Source organism: Calidris pugnax, unplaced genomic scaffold (genome assembly GCF_001431845.1).
Source record: "Calidris pugnax isolate Ruff unplaced genomic scaffold, ASM143184v1 scaffold38, whole genome shotgun sequence".
NCBI classification, from domain to species: domain Eukaryota; kingdom Metazoa; phylum Chordata; class Aves; order Charadriiformes; family Scolopacidae; genus Calidris; species Calidris pugnax.
Genome location: NW_015090995.1, coordinates 14,175,969 through 14,194,183, shown reverse-complemented (window position 1 = coordinate 14,194,183; position 18,215 = coordinate 14,175,969). Strand labels below are relative to the sequence as shown.

The window sequence follows — 18,215 nt, the reverse complement described above, 5'->3', positions numbered from 1 at the left end:
AATATTGTAGTAATGCAGTTCACAATGGGATAGTACACAGCAAGGCAGTACTTGATGCTCCATATGTAATGTAACTAATGATACAATTGAAACAAAGACAGCTCTTAAGATTGTAATAAACTTAAAGAAATATGCAGCTACATGGTAGTGATACTGAAGTTACTATAAAGACCTCATGCATAATGTGTAAGGACATGTTAATTTCAAACATTTTGGTACAATAATTCTTAAATTAGCTATTAGATTGCTAACCAAATATTAAAAACCTTATCTGTAATAATAGTTAGCCAGTGGAACTTTGATGTTTGTTTTTTCTATCCATGCCTATTTTTAGCTGTGCTGAAGAGCCTTTCAGAAAACTCACAGTAGCAGGCAATTAGAACTGTGGAATACAGATTTTGTTTATTACTGTTTTCCCTTAAATATGCTCATTTACATTCACACATGCTTTTGTTTTTATGATGAAAATGAATGCTTCAACATTTGATTCTTTTTTCCTATGGAGTTATTTTCTAATTCTAGTGCAGGCTAAAGTCAGGGAAAGGTGTTCTTAACCAAGGTGTTATTCACTCATATTAATAGCTGCCATTTTAATTGGTGTATGTGCTCACTAAATCATGGTCTAGAATCCATATCTTGCAAAAAAAAAAAAAAAAAAAAAAAAAAATTTATAATAGAGCCCTTTTATGGCTTATTTTTGAACAGTGATTCAAGGTTTAACTTACTCTTGGGAGGTTTTCTTGTTTGTTTGTTTTTCTGTTTGCTGACACAAACAACTTTGTGCTGAGGTTGCTGCAAAGATAAATGTATTTTTAAGAGTGTCCATTCAAAAATAGTAAATAAACTTGTTTCCTTTGAATCAGGAAGTGAAGCAAACTTTATGTTAAAAGTTCGTCCTCTGGAGAAATACCAAAAAAAAAAAAAAAAAAAAGAAAAGTTTATACTATACAACCCCTTCCCCATAAATAGGGAAGTGTTTCAAGCCATCTGCTTTTCATGTTTAAGTTAATACTCTTGCAAAACAAGCCTACCAAAACCAACAGGAAACCCCCCACCATGATGCCATTTGAATTTTAAGTGAAAAGTTAAGTCTGGAAACCTTGCCAGAGATTCATCTGAATTAAAATATTTTAATTTTATTTACTATATGTCTAGCTTAATATACTAATTTTTAGGTGAATTTTCAAATTTCATTTTACTGAGGTAACAGTATAATTGAAAATTCATCAACAGAAAAATCTGGTTTTATTCAGAATATCACTTTTTAACAAGATATGTTGTTCCCTTCTTGAAGGATCATGAGTTTGTTTTTTTCAGATTATAAGAAAATAAGATTTGTGTTTACTGAAATGCTTGTTTGTGTTATGTGTGCTATTTTGATTAATCTTTTGTTCTCTACAAAGCTCTGAGTTAAGTTATGCACAGGATATAGAAAATGTATATGGATAAAGTCTTTGTTTACAGTTTGCTTGCACTCGTTACCTTGTGTACATCATTTTATTACTTTTAATCTCCAGCAATGTTTGCATTTATCATAATATACTGCATAGGTGATTATGGAAGATAGTTTTGAAGTGGCCTATTATAAAATACTAACTTCTAAGTTTGATTTATAAACACTGTCCAAGCATCACCATCAACAGTAGCTAATCTTATTCAAAATAGTCACTGCACTGCAGTGTTGCCATAAATTCCTCTAGACGGATTTTAAACTAAAGTTAGCTTCTGCCAAATAGTAATTGAAGGAGCTCTATTTCTATGTGCCAGTTATCTGTCTCAATAAATGTAAAATCTGTGGTTCTTTTCAGAGAGCTGCATTTACTGTAGATATTAATGAGCTGTTGACATGTGAAATTTCAAGGATATTTGTTAAGTGATTTAGAAAAGTAATTTGCAATTTAAAATGTGGAGATTGGCACTTAGTTTAAATTTGAAGTTTCTGAAGAAAGGTAGATCAATACTAAAAGTTGGTTATTTGAAGTGAATATACTTCTCAAAGTAATTGTTCATATGCATAGGGCTTTCTCCTGATGGCTCCTGTTGTTTTCTGGTTTTGTTCCTTTGCTTATTATCTTTTTATAAGTTATGTACTTGTTTGGTTACTGAGGATGGGGCAATTAAGAGGTGAGGTATGTTTAGCTACATTTTGTACTTGACTTGCAGCATCTAGAATATAGCATTTGTAGACTATAGTTTTATTGTCTACATCCTTCCTCATGGAAATATTTGTCTTTCCATATGGAGTTTAATTCAAAGGCAAAGGAGTGTCAAGATGCAGGATTTTAACTCCTCTTCTGTGCCCAGCTTGCTCTGTCTGCTTCTCATTTCCTGCTTCTTGACACCTGTTCCCTTTCTTTTGTTTTGACTGTACTTTGCATGCAGAGTACTGGAGTGTTCCTTGTGTCCAAAATTCTGTTTTATTTGAGCGTCCAAAAGCACACTGGGCACCCTTCCTGTACCCCCGACACCATGGTACCTGCGTTTGTAATTTGTTCCACTTCTTGCTAGACAATCTGTCTCACTTTGTTCAAAAATTGTAAAATATGTAATGTAATATGACCCATGTTTTCATATAGCCGTCTTTTTGATCTTTAACCTCTGTGGAGTGAGGTAGCTGTGTGAGTACAGCAACCAGAGAGGGAAAAGGTTGCTTCTCAAAGAAGGTCAATTTTTTGCAAGAAAAATAGAGGAATTATTAAACTTTCAGTAAGGAAACATAGGAAAAAATTCTTAATTCTGGTGTCTTGACTTTTTTTGAAAATGTTGGTTTTATTTTTATTTTCTTCCAGGATTTGATCTCATAGCAAAGGTATTAGAGAGTAAAACATGGTCTCAGCTGGTCCATGATGTTTACCTTTGGTTATGTTAATATCCCAGGAGATAATATAATGTAGGACAAATGACTGCCACCATCACCGTTTTATTGAGCTGAAGGATCTCAAGAGCTGTTTGGGTTAAACCCTTCATCTTGGAAGACAAGAAAGCTTAGTCCACTTCTCATGCTCCAAAACACAATTACTGTGTCAGAATGCGAATTTTTAATACAGGTGACTGTGTACTTAATAGGTAGCACATGAAACTTTGTGGGTTTGAAACATAAGTCATTTTGTGTTCAGATCCTTAAAATCGATGTGGCAGTAACTTCCTTTGCAAAAGACAGCTACTCTGATGGTTCGAGACTTCTTTCTGAAAGATCAAATACAGGACAGAGATGCACAGGCAGCTCTTGGGAGCAATCACGAGGCATCAGCAGCTTTTCTTCAGACATCCCCAGCTTTGACTGTTACTCTGTTAGGACATGGTACTGCGAAGGGCAGTCTTCGTAACAGCCATAGTCCATTAAATACTTTTTCTGTTCTTACTTATGTTTTCCTTGTTTATCTCGTGCTTTTTCAAAAGTGTTCAGTCTCTCAGATTGCAGTCTGTCTTCAAAAGGATGTTAGATATTCTCTTGGTTCAGATTCCAAGAATGTTAATTAGTTGGAAACAATTTGCAATTTCAGTGTTCTGGACTGAGATTTGCTAATACTTTGAAAGAGTCTGAAGAAAAAAATTGTGTTAGTGACTGAGAAAAATAATCCTAAACTAATGTTGGAGAAAAGAGAATTAAGCTTTTTGCAGAGGTAAAACTCTACTCAGGCTACATTTCCAAAACTTTGCAAAAATGTCTTTAGCAGTTCTGCTGTTACAGGTTTGAGATTTGAAAAATGTGAACTAAAAGCAGTAGTATTTTAATTCATATGAAAATCCCGACAATACAGGAGAAGTTTTGAGCAAATATCATCTAGGGAATAATGTAATAATGTATGGTAGAAAAACAAAACATCTGTGCTTTAACTAACTCTGTAGAAAAATTAATTTTTAACTGCTGTTATACTATCAAAATGTTTCATGTCCTTACTTAGAGGATAATTGAATTATAACCCTGAAAAAGGGAGAGAATATCCATCTTTAAAATTTGCTAATATAGCAAGAGAAGAGAGGAGCTTAGTCCTTGAGACTTTGGGACAATATTTTAGCTTTAATTAGGCTTTGATCTTGACCATTATTTTAAGGAATTCCTCGGTTCATTTTCAGGGCAATTATAACAGAAATATTTGGTTACAGAGGTCTCCTATTTGTAAAACCATTAGTCAGCTCTTTCCAGAATTCCTCTTCAAGATTTTACAAAAAACTTTGCTCATAACATTAGTAATCATGTCTGGTCTACCTTCCTTCTGTAATGTTTTCATATGAGAAAATTACACAATCCTGATTCATCATGTAATGCAGGGTAAACTAATTAAAAAATCTGGGCAAAAAAATATCTGGAAGTTGATGCTGTGGTGGTGTAGCATAACTTGGGAAAGGTGCTCAGATGCTAGAGGAGAGGAAGGACAGCTGCGATTCATTTTCCATTTCAGAAAGGCCGTACTGTCTTCTCAAAACTGATTGAGCTTCAGGACAGCATTATAGACTGCTTTGTTGAAAAGATTGTTTCACATCTTTGGTGGTTAAAAAGAAAAGCCGTTTCGAAGGAAAATCTACCCGATGAACAGAGGAATGTATGCATCAAAGATGTCTGACAGCTCACAAATAAACTTTTGTAACTTTCTGTGAAAATAGCATACTAATTTCTCTTACTGAAAGTTTTAATTATAAATATTCTAAATATGCATGAATTTATATTGGTATAGAGTCAAGAAACGCAGTCCTAATTTTAGGCAGGTGTTTTCTGTGATTTCTGTGATCAATGGCCTTGCTTGCTCTGACAGCCCAGATTGTATTCCATATTCAAGGAAACTTGGAACTAAGCAGCAGATTCCCTTAAAAATAAATCTTCATGGCTGTGTTTTTTGGAAATCCCAGAGGTGGTAGATAATATATGAATATCGAAATTTTTATTCAGTGAAATTTTAAGAAGATGCAAGAAATTAACCTGCACCATTGACAGCTAAAACAGAGCTGGAGATTATCATTGCATGCAAGTATCAGTTACTGTTTTACAGATTGAAATTTGACAAAATCAGGCATTTAATATATTTAATTCTCATAGCTTTGTATCCTATATGGTACCAAATAGTAGTACTTTTTCAGCCTCATCAGTATCATTCATATAATGAGGTAAGTATGAACTCCTTTTTATAGCTGATTGGAGTTTCTGGTTGGTAACAGGTCTGCAGATCTTCTGCTTAGAGTAACCAAATTGCAGGGTAGACTGTGTGGGTTCTTCTGAAGTATAGACCCAGTCCACAGCCTTAAATACCATGTCATGTTGTTGAAGCCACCTTTATTCAGTGAATGCTGGATTTTGTTGTCTTTGCAAAAGATGTCCTATTTATGTTCTTTGCTATTGCCTTGAAGTAGCTGAAAGACTTTTTTAGGTCAGTTTCTAGTCAGGAGCAATTAGACATTGTTTAGCAGACATCTGTCCTTCATATGCTAAGTAAGCAACATGGGCTGGAGCATCACCCTCTGGTACCTAAAGGAGCTGACACTCCTAATGAAGTCTTTGTCAGTGCAGATAAGCCTTGTCAAAACCAGCCCATCTTAAACAGTAGAATCAAACCTGAATTTAATTTTTCACTGTTATCACACTTATCTCTACAATTTAAAAGTGAAGGATGTTATGATAAGTTCAGTTGATTTAGCAGTCTTCACATTATTCAGTGAAGTGCAAAACCCATCATCCTCCCTAAATGGTTTTTTTTTGAGTATGCAATAATATTAGGTGTCCATTCAGGAGGGTATTTTTTTGCTATCTTTCTGAAGTGCCAGCATACAGTGCCAGAAAACAGAGTGAAATCCTCAAATAACTTTATTTTGCAAGATCTAGTGATTTTTTAAAAAAATATTATTGCTGTATTATTTTTCCCTTCAGAGTTGTTTAAATATTTAAGATGTAGTATGCATGATAACAAAAGCTAGTTAATTCAACTGATGTTTAGAAAAATGTTGATAGAAAATTTTACAAAAGGGATGGTAGAGGCTGTCTTTGATCAACTGCAGAACTGTTAATTTTCTGTGATATAAAAAATGTAAAATAATATTTTCAGGGCAGAAGGTGGTAAATATAAACTGAAGAGTACTCATAGAGTTATGATCATTTTGTACAAATCAGTTCCTTTGGCTCCACCTACAGTATATGCAGTTTAATAATCATTTTTCCAGAGCATCTTAACAGTCTATAATAAGCACAATCTGTTTTGTAATCAGCAGATAAACAATAGAGTGAACTTTCCTTCATTTGACATAATCGATAAGAGAGATGTGATTTCTACTGTCTGGACCCAGTTTCAGTTTACTTAACCCTCCCTTGCATATCCACCTCATGAAGCACTGGTAGTTTAGACATGGCATGCAATGCAATTATGTTAACTTCCACATCAGCTTCAGTCAGAAGCAGTATAGTTGTGCTCATGTGACAAAGATTTTAGGTTCCTGCCAGAACCTGAAACTGTGGAGTGTGGTATGGATGCAAAAAACTGGCTTTTATGAAAACTCAGTTGAAACTGGCAGACTTGTTGGCTTTGCTCCACACTAAGTGAAGATGTCTATAGTCATGCGTGTTTGGCCAAAAAGCAACATGATCTGTGTTTTCCTTTTACTCACAGCATCCCATGTGCTTTTCCCAGCGTTATTGATTTTATCCTCCAAATGGTTTGATTTTGGACTATAGGTCAGAGATGCATACAAATGATTGAAAATGGAAGTTTTGCATGTCATTAAGAATTGTGAAATATTACACCAGTTTTTATATTCTGCCTCTGTAAAATCTCTCGTGGAAAATATTCTGAATGTCTCAAACTTGGTTTTGTTTTCTTTAAACCTGAAAAGGCTATGTGTTATCTGTCCACCAAGTTTCGTTGTTGCTTTTTCTTTGCAGGAGAAATTACTATGGTGGAAACTGGGCCAGCTTCAGTTTTTCAGGATTATTGTCCTGGATTAAAGAAAATCAGGTAAATATTTCCAAAATTGCTTCTTTTAATGTTCTTAAGCATTAAGTCTTGGTTGTTTGCATAATTTATTACAAGACAAATTATCACAATGCTCTTTCTCTTTGGTGATTTGACAGATCAAAGAGCTTTCTACTTTCCAACTTTACTAGTTAAGCTTTATCCATCTGGCCTAGCATTCTAGGACTCTGATATGCCTCGTTTATTAACATTATAATCCGAGAGCAAATGGTCTAGTGCTCAGTCACACTTTTGGGGTTCTTGAATTTATGTAGAAGCAACTACACTACTGTTTCAATTCCTTTCCCAGCATCTTCTGTAAATGATACCCTGATTTTCTCCATTTCATGTTTGATTATTTTCTACTCTCTGATGTTTTGGTCCCTTTTGTTCTTCTTGCATGCTTTCAGCTGATTCTTCTTAACTGTGAGAAAGGTAGTTATTAGATCTTTTCATTGGAATGTTCTGTAACCAGGACAAAAAGATTAATGTTGATAGTGTATTTTTCAATGGCCAAAGTTTAATTAATTCACAACAGTCCACTAGAAATCTTCTGAAGAGGATATTTATTTAAGAGATTGAGTACTTGGACTATATTAGCAAACGGATGTTCATATTATTTACGGAAGCATTATGAGCTTGTTGGTCCGTAGAAGATGGAACTTTGTCAGTTCAGTCTCATGCCTATTTATTACATAGTGCTACCTTCTGGCATAATCAGTTGAGTTGCTCAATGTCAGAACTCAGTATTGTCAGGGTTCTGTTATATGATTTAGAGATTCCTATGTAGACAGATTAATATAATACCCAAATCAGTTTATTTTTTCATGTGGTCTCTGTGCAAAGCGTTTTGGCACAAAATTTGGAACTAACTTGGCTGTGGCAAATCTGTCATTTGGTAGATTGTATTCAAAGTTAAAATCAACTCTATACTAAAACTTGTATTTCATTTAACACTGTATTTTCAGTTACTAGAGGTAGTAATGTAGTGCACATGTTGGCATGCTATAATAAAGGAACCAGTACTAACTATTTTAACTCAAAAAATCTGAATAGAAAAGCCATTAAGACAGTTAAGATGATTCTTTTTTTTTTTTAATATAAGATGGTACAACAAATCATTTGGGACTGTAGAGATGTATAGTTCAAGAGCAGCTGGCACAGTACAAAATGTAATTTTATAATTGTTCCTTGTAAGCAAAAGACAGATATCGATGAATGTGAAGACTGGAGAAAACTGATCCTTGAGAATGAAGAAGTTATTTCTCTTAGCAAGAAAGATAAAACTATTCAATATGTAGAAGATTTCTGTTTTGGCGAGTAAGTATTAATATAGAAATATACAAATGATTTTATGTGCCCAGAGATAAATAATCATATGCTTTTGGCCTCAAGCATTTCACCACGCTACCATATTGCATGTTGTGTAAAATGTATCCGTGAGCTCTGAAACAGTGCTCTAAGTGCTTTTGTTGAAATCACTTGGACTTTGTTGAAGTTAACTTGTTCTTCTTAAACAACCTTGTCTGGATGCAATGTGATTTGTTGGCCAACTTTGTGAGTTGGTAATTTACTTCTGAATAGAAGATGGAAGTGTTGTATTTGTAGGTATTATTAGTAGCAGATAGTTATGCACTACCATCTATTAAATTTTTCCATTCTTGATTTGGCAAACAGCAGCTTTTCTCATAATAAAAAGTTAAACTCATAAGTACATGTAAAATGAAATAAGTACACTAGTATGTGAACACGAATGGACAGTAGTACTGTAATTATAAAATACTTAATTGTGCAAAAATGATAAAGTAATCTTTCCCCTTTGTCATTTTTTATATTCAGTGGATCTAACTTACTCATTAAACAGTGCATACTCATGATGCTTTAGAAGGAATTGCATGGTCAAGGGCTCCTGGTAATATGCTAACAGTTAGCCTTTTGGGGCTGTCACTCTCCTTCTGTTTTTGAAGTAAGGTAACTCAGCTCTTACTTTACATAGAACCTGCAGAAAATACCTGCTTAGTTTGAAGTATACATATTTACTTTTGTGAATATTGTTGCAGAAGCAGATGACCAATAGTATACCATCTTAGGACTGAGTATGTGATAAATATCTTTTAGTTAGGTATTCGTAGAGGTATGTCTGCATTAGCAGAGGTTAAGAATACACATATTTTGTTTAGATTTTTATAAGGAAGTATGATATAGTCTTTTGGATTTTGCACTGAACTGAATGCTGTTCTGAATTCCTGAAAGGTTCTTTGGGATAGTTATGAACCCCTTGTATGATTTTCCTAAGCAGATGTGATATTGACTGATGGCCAGCTCATGGCCAGCGCTAGATGTCACACTTTGTAGAAGTGAGCATTATACTTGAGTCAGGACAAATAGAATCGAAGATTCTACTTTTAAGCATTTGACTTAGCCTTGCAATAGAATTGTCTTGATTATCACCAGAAAAACCACCCCAAATCCCACAAGCAAGATTGGCAAGATTAATAAACCTAGGAAAGAAAAAGTTTTCCAAAATAACTTAAAACTTTATGAGAGATTCAATTATTGTGTTTCTGACAATTTACACTTTCTGCCTAGATTCTGTTGTTTTTGCTCAACTTTATAACTCCTATGAAGTAACCATTAAACATTTATTTTGAAAGAATAAACAGCTGGGTAGCAGTATAATATACACAGTGCAAATCTTAAATGAATGGCCTTAGAACAAAGTGCATCCATCAAAGGGAAAGAATACTGTGTCTACAACAAGCTGTATTGAAAAAAGGCAAATGGCTGAAAAATAAATAGTGAACACCTGTGCTGAATAAATTAACCAGCTGGTTGGCAATTTTTCATTTGACCTATCTGAAGGGGTTGCTGTTACAAGGCATTAATAAGACACATCCATTTTAAGATATTCCTTTGTTAGTACCATTAATTGATGAATGGTAGAAGATAATATTCTAAATTTACACAACAATTTGTCTGCAGATGTATTATTTTTTTCTGAATTAGGAGAAGAATTGTCTGTACAAAAGTTCAATTTGAGTGATTTTTATAGACAGTTCTTACATTATTCAGGAACATTTGTTCCTATAGGAAGGATGTCATGAATTTAGATTATATACAGTTTTTAGGCTTTCATTATAAAATGTGTAGAGCTGCATATCGTGCAGATTTACGTATTCATTAATGGGAATTGAACAGAGATTTAAAATATGTAAATATAACATTACTGTTACACTGCTTTTCAGAGTGATATAGAAGAAGGACAATATATTGGGAATCCAAATTTTATTTTTATTTTAGAAAGTAATAATAAAGTATATTTAAAATGAGATTGAGCTTGGGAGAAGGTAGAAAGAAAACTTGTCTCTGAATTTTTGTGTTATAAAAAGGTTTAGGATAGGTCAAAGAAAAGGTCCATTCTTAGTTATTGCATAAATGGCAACAGCTTTTGCAGTTTTCACAAATACCGTGTTCCAAATTCTAAAAAAACCCACCCCAAAACAAAAATCCAAACAGAATCCCAAAATCTAATTGACTTTCATTTGTGTTTTTAATAGAGATTACTTTTTAAAAAATGTTTGAAAAAATACTTATCTTTCTTTGATATTTTATAGTTATTTAATCCTTCCAATATGAAGAAAAAAGACATAATTAATGTACAGAAACAGACTTATTTCATTAGTGCTTCCTTCTAGCAGTCCCTGTATTTCCCAGGGCAATATTTTACCCCCTTCATGAATAAGTGCTTCCTGGTGGCTGTGCACAAGCTAAGAGAGTTATTCCAAACTCTTATTTTTAGAAGCCCATGTGAGCTCCCCAAGCTTTTAAGTGAGGAGCAACTTTTAAAGGATACAGAGGTTTTGTTCCCTCTTGGAACAGAAACCCTGCCCCCTGCTTCCCTCTGTAAGGCTACAGATGTGTGAGGGAGCATTTTTATATGTTACTGAGTAATTCCGTGCCATTCACTGAATTTTAACCATCCTGTTAGTTATTGAAATTTTGTTCTGTATGTTTGCAGGTCACCTTTAAAATCATAGTTCATTAGTTTTCAGCCAAGATTAAATTGTTTATTCAGTGCATTAATGGCTTGTGGTATAAAGATAAAAAGATAGCGTGAAATTATCGCTGAACTCCCTTCACTTACAATGACATTGATTTGATTCATCTCAGCTGGTAGTATAAACTAAAATTCTAAGTTCAAAAGTAGTAGTTTCTAAGGTGGATGTCATTGAAGTTCAAGATAAAAAGAATATATGAGATTAAAAGTGGAGGTCTGCTTTATAAGAGGAATTTTAAAGAATTGTGTTGTGAAAAGGAAATGGACTGTACAGAGTAAATGCTGTGTGGTAACGTCCCGGCTTTTCCCTGGCTGCCTTCATCTACTGTGCACAAATTTGTAAAATTGCATAAAAATACCATTGCTACATGGGGGAACTTTGGTCTGTCTGGCTGTTACTGGAACAACTAATTAGAATGCAAGGTCAGAGTTGACAAAGTAATCTCAGAGTTTTACTTAAGCTTCAGGTCAAAATTGCCTGCATCTCTTAAAGACTTGCTATAACAGTAGGTGCAAAGTAGTCCTGGTCGTATAAAGCACTTTGGTTTTCTTCAGTGTGTTTGTTTTTTAAAATACCTACGCTTAATGACTTTAATACAGTTTTGCATTTCAATTTCAAAGGGGTTTTTAATCCATAGGAAAAACCTAATCAAATTGCTTTACTGTTTCTTTTTTTTTTTTGTATTTCTTTTGTTTATGTAGCTGTGTATGGTGTTTCACCATGAGAACTTTGATTTTCATTTTAAGCTCATTCCCCCTCCTGTGTCCATGTAAAGTAAGATCCCCAATTTTGGGTTGTTTATTCTTTTGCCTCAGCAAAAGTACTCCTCATGAATTATATCTTTGCAGTCAAAGAACAAGTATTCTTTAGTGGGTGGTATACCTGATTTGGCCAGCATAAAGAAATTCTAACGCTTTTCATAGAAATGCTTGAGGTTCACATTCTGGCACCGACTCAAAACTTTAAATAAGTGTTTAAGACTGTTTAAAAGACCTTTTCTCCCTGCACTTCTTCCCCTTGTGTTTTTAATCAGTCAGGATTCTGCTGAAGATGTTGAAGAAGCTGGTGCCTTGCCAAAGCTGCCTGTCTTTGGAGCTTCTGGTGCTGAGGGGGCTGCTCAGGCGTTGGAAAAAGAGTGTCCCCCAGCGGAGGGGGCCTTCCTGGGGGCAGAGGAGGCTGGAGGCTCTGAGCCAGCAAGTGCAACGGAAGGGAATGATGCAGAAGTAACCTCTGAGAATGACAGTTCTCAAAATACGGCTCTAGACGAGTCCTCTCTGGAATTGGGAAAAACTGAAGCCGCACCCTCGGAAATTCCTGCTCAAGAACCAAAGAAAGTTACATATTGCCAAATTGTCAGAGAAGGCAGAAGGTTTAATATTGATTTAGTTTCCAAGGTAGGAACTAAGTGACTCTTTTCATATCAGTACTTCGCTTAAAATGCTGAATTTTTAAAAAAGTCTTTAATGTTGAGGAGGGCTGATACTGTACCTGTGAGACAAAAAAGACTCTCATGAGAAGTAAGCAAGAATTGCTGCCGTTGAAACAAATGAGCTATTTCGTACGTGCTCTTTAGCGTTTGTTTATAGCTAAAGAGACCATAAAGCATAGCTCAGAAATATGTCCATAAAAATAAATTTCCTGAAATTTAGCATTTAAGTCATACTTTGCTCTTTTCAAATAGTACCATTAAAAATATATTTTTTTTCAAACACATAAAATCAATCTATATGCAGATCTTAGATGTTTTTAAAATGAAAAATAATTTTCTATTAGAGTACTTCCTAGGTTTTAGATTTTCCTAGTTGAAACTCTCCTTATCTCTCTGTACTGGTTTTGGTTCTCTGGCAACCAAAGCACTGAACTGGAATAAATTTTATTGGAAAGAAAAAATAATTAGTCAGCTTGTATGTTATGGAATAACTGTAAAGTTAGTCATTATTGTGTTGAATTCTTACTGGTGTGTGTTTTACTTAGAGGAGAAACTATTGGTCTGACATATTTGTCATACCATTTAAACTCTAAAATCTCTCCTTTATGTGCTTCACAGTATATGGATATGGCCCTGCAAATTCAAGTTAAATGGAAGTTTTTCTTAACTACTGTGCTTTAAACTATGCATTCTGCAAAGGGAAGTTTTTCAAAAGTTGAATGCTTAATTTTTTGTATTTTGCATGAGAAGATTTTTCAAACCTCTGGAAACTGGGGAAAAAAAACCTTCAAGAATGTATTGAATTCTTTGTGGAGACACTACAAAATGCATTATTTGAAATTTTGGCTCTGTGTTCCAAATGTAGATACCGCTTTCATGCATCATTGGAATGACATAATGCAAACAATAATCAGTGTATGGTGGTTAATCAGATAATACTATTTTGTACCCTTTTTAATACTTTTTCTGTGCCACTGTGTTACATGGTGTTTGTTGCAATGAATTCTAGAAATTCTGGCAGGAGAGTAGTCATCAGGGCAAGTTTATGTTGGTTTCTTTCTGGCACTGGGACACTGACTTTCTCGTAGTGTCCTAGCTAGTGTCCAGTAAACCTTTATCTTGGAAAGTCCTGTGTGACCATGCAAATTTTGTTACTCAGGGCCACAAGACTTGAAGCATGTTTAAACTAATCTCCAATGCTTTTCAATTCAGACATATGTCTTCTGTTAATAGCTACATTTCTGTCCCTTAAGTATTTTGTAATGTATTTGCACCTCATAGAAAGAGTAAAGGTAGAGAGATTATAAATTAATATAACAGAATATGACTAAACCTTAACTGGGGGTTTAGGAATTTACATTTAGAAAATGGGACCTTATCATTTCGGGTAATTTAAGAAACAACTGGAGATGATTTACACAGACAGCGTCATGTACTTCACTGATATTAGGAAATGAAGGTTATAAAATACAGTGTTCAAGGATATATAGCATACCATACACAGAAATTATCCAAGATGACAATACAAAAAATTGTCTCAAGCTGTGACTGCCAGACTAATAAAACTAAATGAGCAGTAGCCTGACAGCTTCTCCCTTTCTCTCCTGTGGACTGCTTTGTCTCCTCCATCTGCGTGGTTGCTTCAGTTCATTTAATATTATTTTGCTCCAACTGCATCTTGATATTGTTTTATTCAGGTTTTACTTCACTGTGTGAACTGGTAAATACTTATGAAAAACACCTTAAAAATGGGTACTTTTGGTATCACTGTTACCTTTTGATGTAAGCACTTTCTCTTTGCTCACCCTGGTTTTTTTCCTTCGCTGCAGTTGCTTTACTCCCGAGGTCTGTTAATTGACCTTCTGATTAAGTCAAACGTTAGCCGATACGCAGAGTTTAAAAATGCGACACGAATTCTTGCCTTTCGAGATGGAAAAGTAGAGCAGGTATCGTAAAATAATGTATTGCACAAGTTTATTCTTATCTTTTTAAAGTCAAGAAACTTGAAATCGGTTTCTTGAGAGTTTTGTAACAGTAAACTTGAAGAAAAGTATTTTCCTTGAGATTCTGATTTTTTATTTCATTTCTGGGATGAAAAGGAGTTTGTATGTCTCCTATAAATAATATATAAATTATTTATATATTTATTTTAAAATATATATAAATATATATTTAAAAAAAACCAAACCAAAACCTAACAATGTGTAGTGCAGTAAACTATTGACATAAATCTTTGCCTCATGTCAAGTATTTAGACTGTGACCGACTTGGCAGCTAATTCGTAAAGATTCACAGGTTTTAGGTTTTCAAATTCCTAACAGAGACTCATAAGTAACAGAGAAGTTGTTCGTGTGATATAATGGCAACATGAGATTTTGACACAGTTAATTAATACAAACTCTTTTGATTAACGTAGCAGTCAGAAATGCAAGTGAAATTAAGGGAAATAAAAAGGGGAAGAGGCTGAAAAAGATATTAAAGTATTTGTATTGTGGAGAATTGGTAACTTTAAATATAGTTGTAATAGAAAATAATGGAAATAAATTTATAAAAAAATAACTGTAATAGAAAGTAGTAATTTAAAATATTTGTTAGGTAGTCAGACTATAGTGTTGCTTGATGCTTTTCATATCTAGAGTATGGAAAGTATCTGAAACTATTAAAAAATATTTTCCAGGTACCTTGTTCTAGAGCAGATGTCTTCAACAGCAGACAGCTCACTATGGTGGAAAAGAGAATGCTAATGAAATTTTTGACATTTTGTTTGGACTATGAACAACACCCTGATGAATACCAAGGTAGTGTTTCATTGAACAGTGTACACTCTCTTCTTATGAGTTCATTCAGTTATGCACAATTTTGATACCTCTCCTGTGTTTTCACGCAATTTATTTTTATGGATTCATTTTCAAAGTATGCTTTGACCTTTTCATGACCTTTTAACTTCAATGTTAAATTCTTCTACTTAAGCACTTGCTCTTCTAGTTCCCACATCATTTATTATTTACAGTTTTCTTAACAGCAAAATTATTTATTACAGCAAGGCTGCAAAATGTTTTTTATAATTTTTAGTTGTTTTCTTCCCCCCTGCCAGGGATTTTTTAATATGGTGTGATATACCTGATTTTTCGGTTCTATTTTTTGGGGGTAATACGTAAATCTTCACAATATGATACCACAATATCAGAAATGGAGAAAATGGATTTTTTTAAATTTGAAAGTAAATGTAATTTAATGTGTTTTAGTTGCAGAGGGCAAGTTCAAAGGGCCTTTTTTAAACTGATGTCTTATTTAGAAGAGAGAAAATGTGAATAGATTTGAGCCATAATATGCAAAGATTAATGAACATCAGGTAAAAAAGGAAAATTGGCTAACAGAAGGAAGGTGATGGAAACCTGCTCTCTGCTTTGGGTCTGTGCACCTCAGGGTACAAAGAATGAAGTGATGTTCTCAGTTTTTGGAGTCTAAATGTAAAATCTAAAGCAAAAAAGAAAAATGTGTCAAAAAGAAATAATGAGGAAAGAAGAATAGTTAAACTACTGACATGAGTTTCAGACTGAGGCATATCAGTGCTTTTGTACCTTGACAGTAGCTTGGATAAGCAGTATTTTTGAAAGATTCTAGTGTTAAGATGAAACAATTGTTAAGGTACTGGTTTTCTACTTGAACAAGAACCTTAGGTTAGGTAGAAACATCAGAGAAAGTTATTTTAAACATATGCGGGAGAGAATTGGTCTATATTAGGAGTGATGTGTTAAGATTAGGAGAAAGAGTCTATAATGAACTCCAGAAAATCCTGAAGGGAGAAAAACTCATTAGACTGAAGTGGTTTATAGATTACAGGCAATTTCAGGTTTGCTGCTGCTGGAAGAAATGGAGGTGCTCAGAGTGAGAATGTAGGTGATATTTAGAAAATTTATTAAGTAAAAAAAGGAGACGCCACATCAATTTTAAATGAATCCACTGATTCATGTACCTAAATGACATTAAATTTATTTTACTTCCAGAGTAGTTAAACAGATTTTGTTCCTACATTTTAAAATAGCCTGGTAAGTAATTGGGAATATTTTGTGTCAGATTAGTCAAATATAAAGACTTCAGAAAATTTAAAATTGCTCTTGGTCAGATCATTACATTTGTGGGAAGGCAGACTTTTATAGGAAGAGTTCGTGATAGTGAAGAATTTTTTAAAGCTTTTTTCCATAAAATTTGGAGTTCTGAAAGAAGTCTGAAGTGAGGAAAAACTTGAGAATTTTTTTTAAAACGATAAAAAATCCCTGCCATTTTATGATGTGCTGCTACCCCTTACAAAGGCTGGTAAAATACATTTGTAATAAAACAGTGGTTGAATCTTGAACAGAATATATAACTTAATAATGCTAGTCTCAGCATTGATGGAAGTGTTTCTAAATTACCTATTAATTTATCCATGAATGGAATAAGCTTAAGAGCAGATTTCTGAATAGTATGAAAGTATGCTGTTGCTTAAATACGGTCTTTTCCTGGAAAAAAAAAATCATTTAATTATTAAGATAACTACAGTTTTTCAGGGATATATCAGTGTCGTGCAACATTGACATTAAACGTCTCCTGAAAGACTTACGTTTCTTTGAATTTCAAAGTGTGTTGTCAATAGTGTTCATTTAAAGGGGAGTTGTGCTTCCTCATCACTGTTTTCTTTGTGTCTCATCCATACTTGTTTGTTGCAAGTCATCGATTTGAATCACACCTTCTCATCTTTGGATTAAGACGCTGTGTGAGTGGCTTCTCTGTACATAAATACGCACTCTAACCATCTCAGTATGGATTCAGCAGTACTAGTCCTGAATGGGTGTCATTCAGATACAATATTTTGGGTAACTTACAGGAAACAGTGTCCCAGAACACTTCAATGGATTTTTGTCCATGGTGACTCCCTTTTTTCCCGTGATTAAGAAATGGGTTTAGACCAGGTCTAACATAATGAATGGATGAAGCCATATTTAGAGGTTGCTTTCTAGACTGTTGGAGACCTGTACAATGGGTTTGTGTTACGCTGAAATATTATAATGGAGTGATATTTCTGTCTTCTGAGAAAACTCACTTTCTGGAAGTAAAGTTTTTAACTTTCATTGACTTGCATTATCCATTTTCAGCAAGGTGTTTGTTGAAAAACTCAATTGCTTTTGTTTATTTAAATATGATAGTGCTTGTTTAAGTTGAAGCATATGGGAAAATACAAATGCTATACAATACCTTTACCTAAATTTACTTTTTCTTCAGACTACGAGAACAGTACCTTTGCTCAGTTCTTAAGTACACGGAAATTAACACCCAGCTTGCAGCACTTCATTCTTCACTCCATTGCAATGGTTTCAGAGACTGATTGCAGCACTCTTGAAGGTCTTCAGGCAACAAAAAAATTTCTTCAGTGCCTTGGCCGCTATGGCAATACACCATTTTTGTTTCCTCTCTATGGTCAAGGAGAGATCCCACAGTGCTTCTGCAGGTAAGCTTCACTTTTCTAATACAAATCTTCAAAAAGGAAATCCTTGGTAACCTAACACTAATAGGTATCATTCAATAGGAATCATCCTCGTAACAATTTCATGGTGGTTTTATTTGATTTACATTTTCTTTGGCTGGGAAATTCTGGCTTACCCCTTGGTTAAAAAAGAAAAAAAGTTGGAAATTATGCTACTCTAATACTTTGAAACAAGTTTCATTGTGTTACAGATGCAAATTGTAGTAGCTGGCTGTCGTGGGGGCTGCCTATGGTAAAAGTACTAGGAAATGTGAGAGAATAACTCGTAC

The 18,215-nt window shown here is 34.1% G+C and overlaps 1 protein-coding gene across 1 annotated transcript in view; it reads left to right on the top strand.

Annotated features, from left to right (window-relative positions):
• CHM (choroideremia (Rab escort protein 1)) overlaps positions 1–18,215 on the top strand; it is a 68,180-nt gene that overhangs the window by 14,851 nt on the left and 35,114 nt on the right. Inside the window, exons 3-8 of the mRNA XM_014954940.1 lie at positions 6,866–6,938; positions 8,134–8,255; positions 12,027–12,387; positions 14,252–14,368; positions 15,100–15,220; positions 17,685–17,910. Of these exons, the coding sequence (XP_014810426.1) occupies positions 6,866–6,938; positions 8,134–8,255; positions 12,027–12,387; positions 14,252–14,368; positions 15,100–15,220; positions 17,685–17,910 (1,020 nt within the window). The remainder of the gene's footprint in view (positions 1–6,865; positions 6,939–8,133; positions 8,256–12,026; positions 12,388–14,251; positions 14,369–15,099; positions 15,221–17,684; positions 17,911–18,215) is intronic.